General features: G+C 45.1%; 1 protein-coding gene across 11 annotated transcripts in view; it reads right to left on the bottom strand.

The window, feature by feature from the left end:
- dlg1 (discs, large homolog 1 (Drosophila)) overlaps positions 1 to 16,846 on the bottom strand; it is an 85,865-nt gene that overhangs the window by 11,041 nt on the left and 57,978 nt on the right. For all 11 annotated transcript variants that reach the window (XM_035524219.1, XM_035524220.1, XM_027013544.2 and 8 more), the window contains 10 exons: positions 16,552 to 16,602; positions 15,478 to 15,602; positions 15,064 to 15,233; positions 14,842 to 14,978; positions 14,545 to 14,689; positions 12,615 to 12,741; positions 9,989 to 10,145; positions 9,614 to 9,716; positions 2,980 to 3,094; positions 357 to 533 (listed from right to left, as the gene is read on the bottom strand). In XM_035524219.1, coding sequence (XP_035380112.1) covers positions 357 to 533; positions 2,980 to 3,094; positions 9,614 to 9,716; positions 9,989 to 10,145; positions 12,615 to 12,741; positions 14,545 to 14,689; positions 14,842 to 14,978; positions 15,064 to 15,233; positions 15,478 to 15,602; positions 16,552 to 16,602 — 1,307 coding nt within the window. The remainder of the gene's footprint in view (positions 1 to 356; positions 534 to 2,979; positions 3,095 to 9,613; positions 9,717 to 9,988; positions 10,146 to 12,614; positions 12,742 to 14,544; positions 14,690 to 14,841; positions 14,979 to 15,063; positions 15,234 to 15,477; positions 15,603 to 16,551; positions 16,603 to 16,846) is intronic.

Raw genomic sequence — 16,846 nt, 5'->3', positions numbered from 1 at the left:
AGGTAAGCGAGACAGTGGACCGCTACAGATGAGGAGAAGGCTTGTAAAGCCATCGAGGCATGTAGTTATACATGTACAACTATGATTTTAGGAACAAATCGGTAATTATCACTGACGTGCCATTATATGTGAAACCCACACGGTTTACTGCCCTTGGTTCTACAATACCAGTGTGATGAGCCAATTTGTCAACCAAAATGATTCCCATACAGCCTGCAAGTCTAATGGCACAGAAGCTGCTCTGAATTCCAAAGGCAGCCTTGAGTTCTCCCTCATTACTGACACACCCATACACCGCCTGGTGTTCATGCAAACGACTGTGTAACAGCAGTGACGTGTGTGTGGCGCCACGGTACCTCCTCTTGCTGGGAATGACGCCGACCTCCTCCACCCTGCCGTCTGTGGTCACCTGCCGGGCCTGCCACCACTCGTCGTCAGAAGCGTTGAGGACGTGCAGGATGTCGCCGAAGCTAAAGTTCAGACCTTGGCTGGGCAGGCCAGAGTCCTTCGTTCTGTCGTAGTCAAACAGGGCTCTGGAACACAGGGGCCCGTCATGACCAACCCATGCATGTATCGAAAGCCAGAGACAGTGGTCGGTCTGAGCACAGTCCATCTGAGCCAGTTTGTCTGCGTCATGGGTTCTAAAACACTAGCAGGTCTGCACACTTCATTCCTAACACAAGTATGCTACTGATTAACAGCCATATACTGTAGGTCTAACAGGATTATTTCACAGCGGTATCCTAACAAACTATACAACTACAGCAACAAAACATATGAAAATATAACAAGATAATTACACCCTCTTTACCTTTCAAGTTTTTTTGATGTCACAAAATCGGTGTTCCTAAGTCTAAACTGCAGAGGTTTCCTGGGATGCAAAGTAGACCGCTTCGATACATGTGTGCACATGTCTGAGAGCTCATGCATGTACATGCATATGAATTTCAATGGGGGAAGAGGAGCTGAAATAACTAACCTCCCAAACTGCTTGTGATTGGCTCATTCCTGCTCTTTCCTCAATAAGAAAGTGTTATACTCAGCCCATGAACTTAAAAATAAGGAGAGTGGGACCAAGCAGAACACTTCACTTGATTTTGAGAGATGATGGCCTGGAATTCTACATATATTTCAAGTTTATTTGGCATGTCAGAGACAGTTGTACACTGAATGTCATGTAACTAATAAAGGTAAACCACAAAAAGCTGTAGAGTTTGCATGGAGCTCTCAACAGTGCAGCCATCCTGCAGTGCATCACAACTCTGCTAACCCCATCTTTAACCCCTCAAATATGGTGGCTAGCCCCATCTTTAACCCCTTCAATTATTATTTAGTAATCAATCTAAGTATGAATAAGTACTAAGTACTTGAATAAGTACTATTTACTATGAATTAATCAGTAACCCACCCAAACCATATTAACACTCATCAATACCTGTACATTGTGAAGCTCCCAGGAACAACCACACCTTGCAGTTAGCAACACGACAGCTCATAATAAGTCATACTACTTAATTTTTTCCTGAAGGAATCTGTCAATATCCGTGTACCACGATGAACAAGCAGGTTATTTAAAGAGCTTCATATTTTCCTTCCATGGTCAAATATAGTTTTGGAAGACCTCACACTGGAGTCCTCCATTTAAGGCCTGCTGAAAGGAGTCATGGTTTGGCATCACAGAAAGCACTTATCTGTGTGGAGGAAGACCAGTGCCCTACATACCGGCATCCGTGTAAATCGGAGTACTAGAAACCAAGTGTATAGAGAAAAAGCTGATAAAACCAATCTCTCTGTAATATTCGCTAGCTATAGATGTAATCCTACAACAAAAAGGGGAAAAAAAAAGATAAAAGTACCCGGGGAGAGCTGGTGTGCTCTAGCTTGTAGGCAGGGTATTTTGGGATGAGTTACCAGTGCATTGGCACTGAACATTACACATCCTCACTGAAAGAAAAGAAAAACCAGGCAACAAACGTGAACCGCTCTTCAGTTCTGAACACAAAGATGTAACACAGTCGGACCAGAATCAATCCTTGCTGTTTTTTTTACAGTAGGACCAATGACAGATACTTCAATTATTTTTGAATAATTGATTTTTCAAAAGATTTTATTATTTGTTCTCCAAACAAGATTAAAACCTTCAATGCAAAAACTTCAAACCCACCAGCACAAGATGTCCCCTCCACACTGAGGTCAGCCCAGTGGGTTACACATGCCCCACACATCACCAGACCTGTTAAAAGCCCTAACTTCAAAGACCAGACATAGACCATTAGAACACCTCCACACACACGCACAGAGTGGGAAGAGAGAGAGAGAAAAATCCTCCTCCCCTTTGTCCCCTCAATGCAGAGCCCCAAGATATGACTCATGCCACCTGGAACCCTGAGAACACAGCTGCTAGTAAGAAATGTGATCAATATACTAGGGTATACACCAGCCTAAAAGCTGTAGGAATAATCACACACAGAGGTGCAGGGAAGCTTGCTCAGGTGTTCACAAACACAAAGCCTTTTATCCTGCCTCCTCAGAGACCTGTACGTACACAAGCCTTCCCTTGACACCATGCAGATGAAGCTGGAATGTTGTATGTAGTCACAGGACGGTAGAGCTGGGCTACAGCTAGTGCTGCACCCGTCCAGCAGGGCCAGGTGCCACAGCACTAACTGGTCTTAATCAGCATCTGCTCTGAGAACATCAGCAGAGATTTATGATGGTCTGCAACAATAATGTTAATGTCAGGGCAATGGGTCGTCCTTTGTCCAGTCATCACACTAAAACACTAAACCTCTCACCAGTCACATTCTCAATATTGAGAGAGAAGAAAATGAACTCTAGAAAATACAACAAATCAGTGAAGGTTCCCTAGCCAATCTCAAACTTGCTAAAAACTGAAAACTACTGTAGTGCAAGTGAAGGAATAGCACACTATGGGCAGGAGGCACTCTGTAATTAACAGAGAACAGAGGGAGGTCTCACCTGACATAGAGAGTCCTCTTCTGGCTCGTACGCAGCGAGCCGGAGCCCGAACTGAGACTGCCGCTCATCATCTGCTCCCGGAGATCATGGATTTTGGCTTCAAAGCGACTGTAATCTGCATAAAGGAAATAACCGGTGTGATACCAGTGTCCTGCTGAGATGAGATCAATAACTTAAACACACAGAACAGAGCTCAGCCACATGGAGCATAGTGTAAGGGACTGGGGGTAGCAGAGATGATTCAGATCTCCGTTGAACCTTGAGTGTCCACTTTACACTGAGTTGACCGACACAGACACAGACACAGACACACACACACACACACACACACACACACACACACACACAGTTGTCTGATAATAAAAACAGATATATATATACTGACATGTTTCAGGAGTCATTTATAAGATTGGGGATTGTCTAGTGCATTTAGCTCTTCCAAGATTACCAACCAGTCCACATCAAAAAAAACCAAAAAACAACTGTCTTACTGGGCAGCAATAGTGAGAACGATTTCAATGAATTATTCAACTTTTATTTTTTTCCTACTGTTCTTTCCCACAGTTGGACCTGCACTCAGCTTGCTATAGTTGCAATATACAGAATACTAAAAGTATTTGCTGTATTCGCTCTGGAGCTACTTTACAGGAGAACTGCTCTACGGTGAGTTCACAGAGTGCACCCACAAACTGCCTTAGAAAGCTGGAAAACAACTCCTCAAAATAAAGCAGACATACCAGTGATGCAGTGCTACTTGCTTCAACATTGCTCCATCATCCTACCAAACTAATACATGAAAATACCACCCAGGCAACTCAGTGTACACAGCTCAAATACAATACAGAACACATCAGAAAGCAAAACGAAAGCAGGACCCTTCAGGTTACCCTCCACAGCCCCTCATCCAGTAAACCGCATTAAAACCAGCTAATCACTCATACTTACACGGTCCCTCGTACACAGAGCTCAGCTGGCCAACTGGAGAAGATGAAAGGGGGGAGATCACTTGTGGAAGCTGCTCCCTGCCTTTGTGCTGCTTCTTGCCCATGTGCAAGGGAAACGTTCTGTGGTGCTGAAGGACAGCTCCTTGCTCACACTCCCAGCTCAGCTGAGCTGAGCTCTGGGTTGGCGCGAGGGTGTGTTTATGCATGTGAGAGTGCGAGCGAGCGAGCGCGAGAGAGAGAGAGAGAGAGAGAGAGAGAGCCTAACCACTCCTGTGTAAAGCCCCTCTCCACGAATCTCCAACACAGCACCACAACAGATGCTAATGAACGACACATACACATTAGGTGGGTTGGGGATGAGCACTATGTGCATTCATGTATACATGTGTGTATGCGCACGCCTGTGCGCATTTGTGTATACATTTGTGTGTGTGTGTGTGTGTGTGTGTGTATGCGCACGCGTTGCCTGCTTGTGTGTGCAAGCACTCATCCAAGTCTCTTTGTTTAAATGGGTCCTTGTGACATAACGGCTCAGATACTAAAAAAGCAGCACTGAAATATTTAATACTGTTACCAAGAGCAGCATAACAGTATCATATGTAGCATATACAACCTAATAAGAAACTATGCCACTCATGGACGTATAGTAAAATCAGATGGCAATTGAAGATGTATAGCCTGCAGAAGCAGACAGACTAAATTCACAATCACAGGTGGCTGGACATGTTTATAATCCGCCTCATCAATTTGGTAAGAGGATTCAGGGAGCTCAAAGAGGATTCAGGGAGCCCCCCCCACACACACACCTAAATATCAGGCAAGTGACTCAGCCTCTTAAAACACGAAGCAAACTTTCAAAAGTCGTCATCTTCGGTGTGTCTGCGAGTAAGGCCCTTTTCATGCATCGCGAGGCAGAAGCAGGTCTGTGGTAATAAACAGCTCTGCAGAATCATCTCCAGGCAGGAGCGAGTCCACCGTGTGCGTAAGCGTGGAGGGCAGCATGCAGCAGAAGGCAAACGAGCCTCTCGTAGCCAACATCAGCCCGTGCTGAAAGGGAGGCTGCAGGCTGCCCAGGGATTACACTCCCGGTCCAAGTGCATTAGGGAAATGAAAGCTTAAGATTACACCGAAGCATCAGTACCTTCCTACCATCCACAAATGAAAGGTGTAATATGACAGCATTTTACCAATCTGCTACTAAATATTATAGCTCACAGAGGCAAATGCCATACAGAGTACACTAGAGACACGGAGGCTTTCCAGAGATCTGGATACGGCTTGAAACAAAGACCTGTCGGAGTTCAGTTTTACACAAAAAGGTTCAGCGTCGGCAGTATGGATTTGGAAACAATGTAAACTTCAACATGAAAAGTTTGGATGGATAATTAATGCTTGCCATGCTCGCTACACACACATTTATGGTATTTGGGACAAAAAAAAAAAAAAAAAAGTCCAGAGTAAGTGCCGACATAATTGGACTCTTCCCCTCATGTCCCTGAGCTGGGCTGAAGCACAGGAGGAGGGAGAGGCAAAGAGCAGAACTACATAAACAAACATGACAATCACCCGCTGAAAGCACAGCAGAGCTGCAGTCCCCAGGCAAAAGAACAGACAGCTAAAGATTTAGAGATTACAGCCAAGCACCCTTACAAACACCCCACAAGAGCCATAGAGATGACGAGAAAACATCCATCCTTCCTAATGAAATGATCAGGCTGCACTGCAATCAATTTACCAATCAATAAGCGTCATGTGTTTCTTATCGTTTGGTACTTATGTACATATAAAATGAACTGCTGCTGCAGTAATATTTAGTTTCATATGAAACCTACAGTTTCATAATTAAAATATTGGGAATTAAGAAAGAGGGAGCAGTAGGAGAAACATTGCTCAAGGGCAGAACCTCACAGTCAAACCACAGTACAAGACAAATCCAAAAATGAAAAAGGAAACCCCCAGCCCCAGAAGGAGCTGCAATGATGGTACATGACTGTGCATCATTAAACACTGGATTAACAGTGGATGGCACCGGAGCTGGTTTGGAAGCCGTGGTCAAAAATGCAAGCCAGCTCTTTGGGCAGGAGAGCTTGGCTCCTCTCTCTGGTGGATCTACACACAGCAGTGCTGACCAAGTCTGACGCGCACACACACACACACACACACACACAACAGGACAGTAGGCAGCCTCCTCCCAGCATGCTCAGCAGCCCTACAATGTGTGAGGTCTCACACACACACACACACACACACACACATACATACATATATATATATATATATATATATATATAAACACATAAGACAAATTACCATCAAATCAAGTAAAATCTGAGAACACAGAATTGATGGAAAAAGAACTGGTAGCCCACAGCTACCAGAAGGTGTCCCTAATACTGATAACTCTGCATGCACTGGGGAGATAACTGCAGCAGAAATAAGACGCCTGGAATTCTTTCAATCTCTCCTTTTTAAAAACACCACCAACTGCTTCATTTGCCCAGTCTTTCGTCAGCTTTGTTTTTGCAGCTCACATTAACTTCACGGCCACGAAAGGATGTGCACCGCGACGTCAAACTCAGGCAGTCATGTTCTTAGGAAGACATGCCTTTCTGAAGGAGAGCGCAGTGAGTGCCTACGTGGGTAATCTCCTTCAACACCTCACGGCAGTCACCATGCCAAAGTAATGCTATGCTAAAGCACTCTTACTCCGTGCACAATAATCTGACTAATGCTTTACTCATTCCCTTACAGTATCAGAAAGGAATTTACGCTCGATGTGACTATGATCGCATCTCCCCCATATATTGGAGCACATCCTGATCACAGGTTTTCACATAGGCTACCTGACAGGCATACCACCAGGAGAAATCTTCCCCAAATCCTAATGCCTCATGCTAACAGAGCTCGACTCTCAGGAAGTAAAAAAAGACCAAGAAAACGCACAACTAGCTGCTCTTTTACAACAGAGGCATTTCAATCAAAATATCTGTGTATAAACATAGAGAATCCCAAATCCCTTGTTCAAATCCCATCCTGCGAGAATTGGCAGCAGTTAAAATGCTCATTGCAGTCTGGGCTTAGGTGAGTATGGCTTTACTAACAGTAAAGTGCTATGGGCCTCTGGAGAGAAGCAGGCCCCTCCCCCACAGCCTATCACATCAAGCGGACGTTGGTGTGATGTCAGAGATCCATGATGTCATTAGGCATCAATTATCAAAGCACAGGGCGGGGGGGGTGGGGGGGGGGGGGGGCATGAACCCTTCTCTACAAAATACAACACAATACTCTGCGGTTTTGTGATTATGGTCCAAGTAAAAAAAAATAAAAATAATAAAATAAGCATTTTGAAAGCATTTTTTATCTTCACAATATTTCCTTCTCCTCTCTCTTTGATGTTGAACCATTTCAGCAGCGAGTTCTGGATTCCTTCCTGGCAGCTAATCTCTTAGGCACTGGGGAAGGGCTGAGCTGCATGTGCGCTCTTTGCTGCTCCATTAGCCAGGAGTCCAGGCACCTAGGCGCCCATGTGTCTAGGGTTCCACGCGCATAGGGGTCCATGAACCAGATGTCCAGGCATGCAGGGATCCTGGATCAAGGGATCCAGGTGTCCAGCAAGGCTGATGTAGGCAGAGAGAGTGCTGTACTCCCACAGGACGCAGACGTGGACTACCCCACACATGCCAATCAGGCAGACATGAATGACCAACCTGCAGAGGGCCGGTGATTGCCCTTGAGAACACCCAAGTCTCTTTGAAAGAGTCCACAGATGTCACAAAGTGGAGGGTGAAGAAGAAGTCACACTAGTGCTCTGTACACAGGATGCAATTGTTGCAAAGGAACAACTATTTTCTGTGAACTTGAAGTGCTTTCAACGAAGTGGATGCAAGCAACATCTCAGCCAGCCACAGAAAGAGAAGTCAAGCAAATTCATCAGTTATAAACCGGGTTTTTTCAATTCAGGAGGAAACAACAGATCTCAGTAGCAGTAACAAATATGCCAATGCAAACCATCTTGGCTGCAAGCGTGTGTGGGGCAATTTAAGATGCACTGTGCACCATAAGCTGAAAATGAGGGGAAACATGCAATTATGACTGCACTGCAGAGCCTGAAGACGGAACACTGTACAAGAAGACAATCAATGTAGACACCAGACAAAATGAAAACAAGGCTACACCATGAAAAACACTGAAAAAAGTGTAATTAAGTTCATTCATCACAAAGCAGAACAACACAGCAGAGTAGAGGCGCAGCGAATATAAAAGATAAGTCAAGAGAAAATGAGGACATGCACATAAAAGGCACAAAAGGCTCTCTCCCTCAGTGATCAGCTTCCAACTTGTGCCCCACACCGCCCAACTGCTGATAAAAGCAGCAGTGATCCCACAGTCCTCCAGGAATCGGCTGAAGTCCTCCGGGAGTCCAAACCTGGCTGAAGAACAGAGTCATTGGAGAGGTCTGTCCCTGGCCCAACCTTGCAGGGGCTCCGGGCAGTTTGAGGTGGCCTGTGCTGACTGGCAGACGGAGAGCACCAGGAGACGCGTGACAGGCTCAGGAAGCCAGGCTCAGGAGCCATGCTAAGACAGCAGCTTTCAGCCTGCCTTGTCCAACTTGCACACAGCCACCCCCAAAACAAACAAACACACGCAAGTGCACATGCGCGAATGCACACGCCTGTTGGAGGTGTGAAAGAACAAACTCGCCCCCAACGTGCACACACACATCCACACACAGAAACACACACAAACACACACACACCAACCAGAACTGGAGGTGTGAAAGAACCATGTGCTCAGACCTGGTTGGGGACTTTAATTAGATTCATACTGACCATATCCCGCCAAAGTCTCTGCGGGAGCATGGTGGCCCGTGACACACTCAAACACTGCGGCCAGGCTGGACCCCACACGTTTTATTACAGCCGAGCTTCAGCACTACCTAGGGATCTGGAGCAGCACCAATCCAAGTCACGACCGCAAGGCCACACAGTTTGCAGATACCTGGGCCCCACTGACCACAGTTCAACCACTGGCCTCCCAGCATGCCATTCTACACGTGTACTACAAATCATGAGTACCTAGAAGCAGTTCATCTTCTAAGCACTGGGGAGTTTCGTTAACTACTTGGCCAGATAATTCTAGGTGCTGCTCATCATACAGTACTGCCTAAACAGAAGCGTGACCAAGGGCCAACCTCTCCTACCCTAACTTTCCAAGATCACAAGTGATCAGGCATGAAACACTTATCCACTGTGTTCAGCAATGAACAAACCCTTTCCTAATATTTGGATAACAGCAAATCAAATCTGCATTTCCGGTGCAAAGCTTGATGACTGTATAGATGCAAGTTTAGAAAGTGCTACTTTGAATTTGATCTTCTATTTAGCCATGAACAATTTGATAAATGTTCATTCCATGTTGGTAAACGTCAGAGATCTTGTAAACAGTGCACACAGAGTTAGACTTCTGTATTAATAATAGAGAGCCTCTTATGGGCAGGTGTACATTCATTACTAAAACAAACTTAGGAAATGCAGCTTTTGGGTGACAGCCAACATGCACATAATGGTGCTGATAATATACTGGCTAAACTGCAAAGAGGAAGAACGAAGCTCCGCACACAGTAAAGTGTCTGAACATGGCTCTGACCAGCTCAGACAGGCACATGCTGGCAATAAACACTGAAGGCTCACCCTCTGGTTTGTACTGAGCCACGATGGTGACTGTTTGGCCTGCGTTCTTCAGTGCCGCTGCTGCTTGCTCATGTGTGGCGCTGCGTAGGTCCACGCCGTTCACCTGCATCACAAGCAGACGCGCTCTCATATGAGTGAGCGCACCACAACACACAGACATTTTTAGCCCGAGCTATTTTCATTAAAACCGATCACGCCACCACAACACACAGAAAAAGATATTTGCAGACGGACTGCAAACCGAGAACGACCCCGAGGTCCACTCCCAGGGAAACAGCACAGCATTTTGTGGGTGTGAGCACATGAGCACACGCCTCCCACTGTTAGAGCTACTCTGGCTGTACTGGGTAGGATAGGCTGGAGAGGCACTCTTACAGAGACGATGCGGTCGCCCTTCCTCAGCTCCCCGCACAGGTCGGCAGGGCCTCCAGCTAGGATGAAGGAGATGAAGATGCCCTCTCCATCCTCACCGCCCACGATGTTGAAGCCCAGGCCTGTGGACCCACGCTGCAGAACCACCCTCCGAGGTTCCCTGCAAAGCAAAAGCCCCAGAACAGACAGGACCCTCAGGGATGGCGGCAGCGGGGAAGATGCTCTGAAAAGGCCTTGGCACTTTGAAAGCAGAGATACTGTAAAGTGCCCTGCAAGCTTTTTGACAGTAAAATGTGCTAAGTAATCAGTATATATTTATAGAGCTCGCAGATTTATTCACCGGTTGCAGTAAAAGGTGTTATTGTGTTTCATTCCTTAAAACTGTATTTGGATACAATACATGGATATGTGTTCAGATGGGGGACATGTCTCCCTCTGGTGGACATCCATCACTTGTATCACCTGAGAATGGACAGACATCCACCTTCTGGCAGCGGTTTTGTGGTTTAATTGTTTCTTTTTTTTAAGACATCAATTTTTTTCCTTTTGCTTTTTTCCCTTTAAATGCATCTAAATAATACATTTGAATGTCACAGACTTTTACGATAGGAAAAACAATTAAAGAAGAGATGAGGGCAAAATACTTTTGCCTCTAGATGGCAGTACACCGACATGATCCTATTTTGTTAACGTTTGTTACATACACAACTGATCTCATCTTAGCAGAAACCCAGTACTAAGATTTTAAGTTCAGGTTATATAACATTTTAAAGATGATCACATTTTCAAAGTTTAAATCACATATGTGTCACATTTTACTTGAGATTCACAAAATATATTAATAGGTCATAACAAATGAGGCCGTTTTCACCCACGCTCGACCCACACACACACACACACACACACACACACACACACACACACACACACAAAGAAAATAAATAGGAACTAAAGGTGAGAGGTTACAATCTATAATAATAGGGTATATGCTAATCTATAGTAATAACTCAGATTTTATCATCTGTCTGCTAAAGAACATGTGCTCTATGCTTGGTGGAGCTTTAACCGCCATGTTTGGCACAGTAAGTTGCAGTGGTCAACAGGCTGAAGGCAAAGAAATGCTGCCTTCTCCTTTACATAATGCAAACATAACCTTTCAATTATTCAGTGCCTGCTTTTCTGTGAGTTTGGTGCAGTATTAGAATCCCACTCACAACAAGAGAATGGCAATTGTAAGAATTATGGTTTGGACAACATCAACCAAGTGCAATAAGCTGTGCATGTGTTTTTTTATATTGTATGTAAAGCCAATATGCAATTGAGGGCACTTGGGTCCATTAGACAAAAGACAGGCTAACAGCAGAGGCAACCGCAACCTGCTTCAGTTCAGCCTTTGACCTCTTGTACTTGATCGGGAATCGTCGACATCCTGCGTTGTGCACTCTTAGGTCAGGTAATCCTGGTCGTCACCCATGTGTTTGCTACCTGCTGGGCGTCTGTATGCAGTAAGCTCTCTAAGCTTCTTCCTGCTGTGCTGACTACTCAACTACACGCATTTCAGATGACCGTGACTGATCTGTTTGTGAAGGGAGCCAGGCACCCAAGAAGCATGTATATCATCTAATTAAAAAATATATATATATTTGAAGTTATATTTATAGCAACAAATTATGATATGGGGGGGGGGGGGGGGGGGGGGGATTTTGGAAATTCGATAAGCATTCAGGTTTCAACCTTCAGTAACATCTGCGGTTGTCTATTATGATTCCTGATCATCTTCTCTGTGGACCCCGGAAGGGAGTGAGAGGTCCAGGATGTTTGCCTGTCCTTTGATAATCCAGTTAGACCGAAAGGTGCCAAAACATATTTCTGATATGTTATTAAAGACATTTCTGATTAAAACAGCCTCTATATACCACTGGATGTGAAGACATCAATCTGTAACCTTGAGTCTCTCTGAAAGAGTGGCTCACTTACATGCTTGTAATTAAAGCTACCTGCCTCAAAATCACCTTGCCGCTTATCAATTCTTAATGACTATTATTATGTACTACATCATTAGCAGCCATGTCTTTAAAAAGTGCACAACAAATACTATGTGACCACTCCACATAATTTACTCTCTGTCTGAATCAGAAGCCATGAATAAGAAGCCAGTTTCGGCCGGAAAATAAAATGCTAGGTCTAAGAAGCCAAGCCAGTCAGAAGCTACGAATAAGTAGCTAAATTCAGCCTCGTAACAATAACAGGGCATTTCTATCCGTTTTACTGGGGCTACATAGGCAGCTTTGTAAAAAGAGAAGCAGGTAAAGGGAAATAAAGAAAAATAGGGATAAAGAGAGAGTGAGAGAGAAAGAGACAGACAGAGTGTGTGTGTGTGGGGGGGGGGGAGAGATGGGGATGGGACACACACACACACACACACCATGCTAATACAGCACTCAACTCACAGCTGAAGGGCAGAGAGAGGAGTTGGTATTATGAGCCATGTCAAGTCGAACTTGGTCATTTCAATGAATCCACAGATAAGGAGCAAGGAGGGCATGCACAAGTTAATGCCGTTAACACCGAGAGGGCCTCGGAACAAAAGGAGAGAAGCTCATCTAATGTGAGGGAAATAAGTGGGCACCTCGTGATCTCCTCGTCTCCCAGCATGCCTTTGGAGATTGTAGCATAGCGGCATGGCGTGGTAGGGGTCACAGACTGGCTCAGATAATTCGGGCTGCTGATATGATTCTCCATGTGCTGGGAATAGGCTGAAAGACAACACAAAGGAACCTATGATCTCTTTAGCTTAGCATGAAATCCACTTACTAACAATATTCATAGAGGTCACCAGTTAGGTTGTCATTATGATATCTTTCAGAGCCACGATACGAACCAGATTCACTGTAGATCACACGCATCAAGAGCACACAGTCTAGTAACACACAGTCTATTCACTCATTTACTCAGATACACATTCTACACATGTGCCCTCTTAAATACAGCACAATTTGCATTAAAATTACATCACACAGATGTTCTGCTGGAATATATTTAGTCTCTCAATATGCTTAAGTGTTCGGATGCTGTAAAACAAAGAACAAATTCTATAGCTGCAAATTCCTCTTTTCCACTATCTGAGCAACAAGTGGATGGTAATAAGACATGTTGTTTAGTGCCACGTGTGTGGAAAAGTAATCTGCTTAAAAGAAAATGTCCTTCAACAAAAGGGTATGCTTTTTTTAATCACCATAAGTTCCTTCAACAAAAACATGCCTTCCTCCTTGCACAGGACTAGGGTGTACACAGAGCACTGGAGAGTCCATTTCATTAAGTCCTAGCAGTAAAAGGGGCCCATCTGTGTGGACACGTGATGTTGACCCTGGGAGTTAGGCTGACAGACGTGAGGGGATGGTATCATGTGACAGGGCTCGCTAAAGGAAACAAAGTCAACTTAAAAAGTGCTTTCTGAGAAAAACTCTTCTCATTCTTGAGAGGAAAGAGGGCCTTCCTCAGTCAGAGCAGTGAATAAGACAGCACAGTGAATAAGGCCATCATTACACTCGAAACCATGCTCTGACGACACAAATAAATCCCAGGTATAGTATTGGTGGATTAACAGTTTAAAGATGGTGGTATCTGGGGGTTGGGCATGTGGCGTTTTTGCAGATTAAATTTGCTTCTACCCTTCAGGGCCTTAAGCCTTAAAGGCAGCTTCTTTTCCTCCCTGTGTGGGCATGTGGTTGTACTCTGGAACGGCAGCGAGGCCCTGCTTCAGCACTACTGAGCACTTTTGGGACAGTGTCAATCAATTCTCGGGCATTCCAGAGCAGTAGGGACATTCCCTGCTGAACAAAGTTCTCCATCCAGCACGTTCAGATTGGATTAGCAACTTGGATGAATCCATGACCTGTGTGTGTGTGTGTGTGTGTGTGTGTGTGTGTGTGGAAGGGGGGGGGGGGGGATTAAAGTTCATGGTAATGACATTTAATTTTAGTGCTTTATTTAAAAAAAGGAGAAAAAAAACCCTGCTGGGATTAGTCGTCATCACAATAAGAGGTGGACTCTGGCTCAGAGGAGGGACGGGACCTTTATTATAAATAGAATAAAGCGTATCAAATGCCCTGGACAGCCCAGAACATCATCTGCAAAGATAACATCTTTAAAGGATTGGGGCATTGGTGTCAGAGAGTGTGCGTGAGTGGCGAACTGAACTGAGTGGACTCGAGTATCAGTAGCTTTTGATATTAGTCATGTGTGACTTGTGTGGTGTGAAGCAACTTGCTGCATCACTTCATCACTGTTGTTTCGCTGATAAGGCGGCAGTCTGAGAGTGATCAATCCGGAGAATTCACACCTCTGCTGGCAGCTCAGCCATCTGACGGGGCGAGCGCTTCACTGCAGCTCTGTTTGCTGAAGTGATTTTATGTTTTGGCGCTTTGGTTTTATAGCCAACAGCCCACTGCAATGTGCTGGAAGAACCAACACCCCCCCCACCCCCCCCCCAAAAAACACCGCAATCTGATCTGTACACATAGTCTCAGAAGTAGGAAGGTGCGTGTGAGCGCACTTACAGTTGGTGACATCAGGGGGAGCATAGCTGTCACTCATGAACACACTGGTGGGCTTCGCCACTTTCAGGTAGACTACATCAGTCGTGTTCTTCAAGGCAGCCACTGCGTCTTCGTGAGTTACCTCTTCAAGGCAAGCGGAGTTCACCTGTAGTCAAGACGCATGCATGCGCACGCACACACGCACACGCACGTGCACACACACACACACACACACACACACACACACACACACAGTGGACTGTGAAAATTATAAGACAACGATGCATGAGGACGGTGGGCATCTTATGCCAAACTTACAGCGATAAGCTTATCCCCAATCTGGACCCTTCCGTCTTTGTGGGCAGCACCTCCTTCAATGACTTTGGTGACGTAGATGCTGTTGTCTCCAGGAATGTGCTGGTTGCCTACCCCTCCAGCTATACTGAAACCCAGCCCTGAGGAACAAGTGACCAACATGTGGCTCACATTCTGCCATAGACCTGCCGAGTCTCAGACAATGAAGGCGAAGGGAGGCGTTACCTTTTGGACCTTTGACAAGCTTTATGTCGACGACCTTCTCACCGCTGGTCTTTTTCCGTCTAATGTACAGTCTGACGATGCAGCCGGCTTCTTTCAGCGCCTCCACAGCCTTACTGTGAGTGACGTCTCTCACATTCACGTCGTTCACACGCAGGATGCAGTCATTCACTCTGCACAAAACCAGGTAGGGACACATTGGTTTGGTCACTCCCCACATGGGCTCAAAATAACCTGAAAATGTTATCTGTGGTAAAAGGGGACGATCTTATACCACATGTGTACATTCCAAGTTCAGGCAGAGAACTGGGAGTGGACGGGAAGGGACATGGGTGGGGCAGAAAGCAGGGGTTGGAGAGGATGGAGGGTGGGTGGGGCAGAATGCCTTAAACACACAAAGTCAACACAGTGCTCCACCTGAGCCTGCCATCTTGAGCAGCTGCCCCGCCTGGTATGATCTTGGTGATGAAGATGCTTGGGTCTTCACCAATGTGCGGGTTATCCGTACCACCCGCAATGCTGAAACCCAGGCCTGAGTTTCCCTGAGGGTGTTGAGAGAGAGAGAGAGAGAGAGAGAGAGAGAGAGAGAGAGAGAGAGAGAGAAAGTGAAAGAGAAAGCACAGATACAGGAATAAGATCAAAAGGCAAGTGTGCAATATAGAGCACATACAGTGAGGATTTCAGTCATAGATCAATGTTTCAGCTCAAAATGAGCAATGGTAGCTCAGTGGTTGAGGTACTTGGCCTGTAATCTGCAGGTTGCTGGTTCAAGCCCCACCACTGCCAAGTTGCTACTGTTGGGTCCCTGAGCAAAGCCCTTAACTCTCAGTTGCTCTAGTTGTACTCAGTCATAATTGTATGCCGCTTTGGATAAAAGCGTCAGCTAAATGCCATAAATGTAAATATGGTACTGGAGTTTCTACTGTGGCACAAAGTCATCTTGCTTGGCATTTGCAGTGTTCTAGTACATAACTTATCATTTATTGCAATGTAAAGTTCCCAACAATTATAGGTGACTTTATGAACAGGAATTATATAACATGTTGTGCATTTTCCATGGTGTAGCTCAGTTGCTGTCAAGATTTATGAATCTAGGTTACATAGTAAGCGCACAGCTGAACAGCTTCTTGAATGTGCTAGCCCTGCTAAATGCAGCTTCGTTATCTGTTCCCAGAGGAGCTTACAACCTTATCCGTGTGTGAGAAAACTTTATAGGAACTGTACAGGACAAGCAGTCCCGACAGAACTAGTGAGCGCAGGCGTGGAACAAACTGCATTTTGGTTTATTTGGTAGCTGGTTAATAGGCATTTATGAACATGTTTGGCGAAAGTTCTTCTGAGTTTTAGATCTAAATCATTAGACAGGCCATGGCATTTCGCGCATAGTGCACAATTCGGTGCGAGTTAAGGGTTGGCTCCACACAGAGCAAGGCGTGATCGACGCTTAGGAGCAGAGGTGACTGAAGAGGTGAGAACAAACTGTGTACTTACTCGTTCTAGTATAATTTCTTCATATTCATAATCAGCTTCTGTTCCATTCACCTGGAAAACAGATAATATTAAGAGTTTGTGTGGCAATGCCTGACTAACCTTTAGCTCCATAGGACAATGTTCCCTCCTCTGCTGCTTCTATCCAGAAAGGCCATAACAGCTGGCAGAGCTCTACACTAGAAAAAGGGTTATTGTGTTTTATTATTATTATTATTATTATTATTACTACTATTAATATTATTATTTATACAAATAAATTCAAGCGCTATAATGCTGATGGCCACACATATGTGTC

The sequence above is a fragment of the Electrophorus electricus genome, chromosome 3 (genome assembly GCF_013358815.1).
Source record: "Electrophorus electricus isolate fEleEle1 chromosome 3, fEleEle1.pri, whole genome shotgun sequence".
In the NCBI taxonomy this organism is placed as follows: Eukaryota; Metazoa; Chordata; class Actinopteri; order Gymnotiformes; family Gymnotidae; genus Electrophorus; species Electrophorus electricus.
The sequence above is the reverse complement of the archived record's forward strand: the minus strand, read 5'-3'. Positions and strand labels throughout refer to the sequence as shown.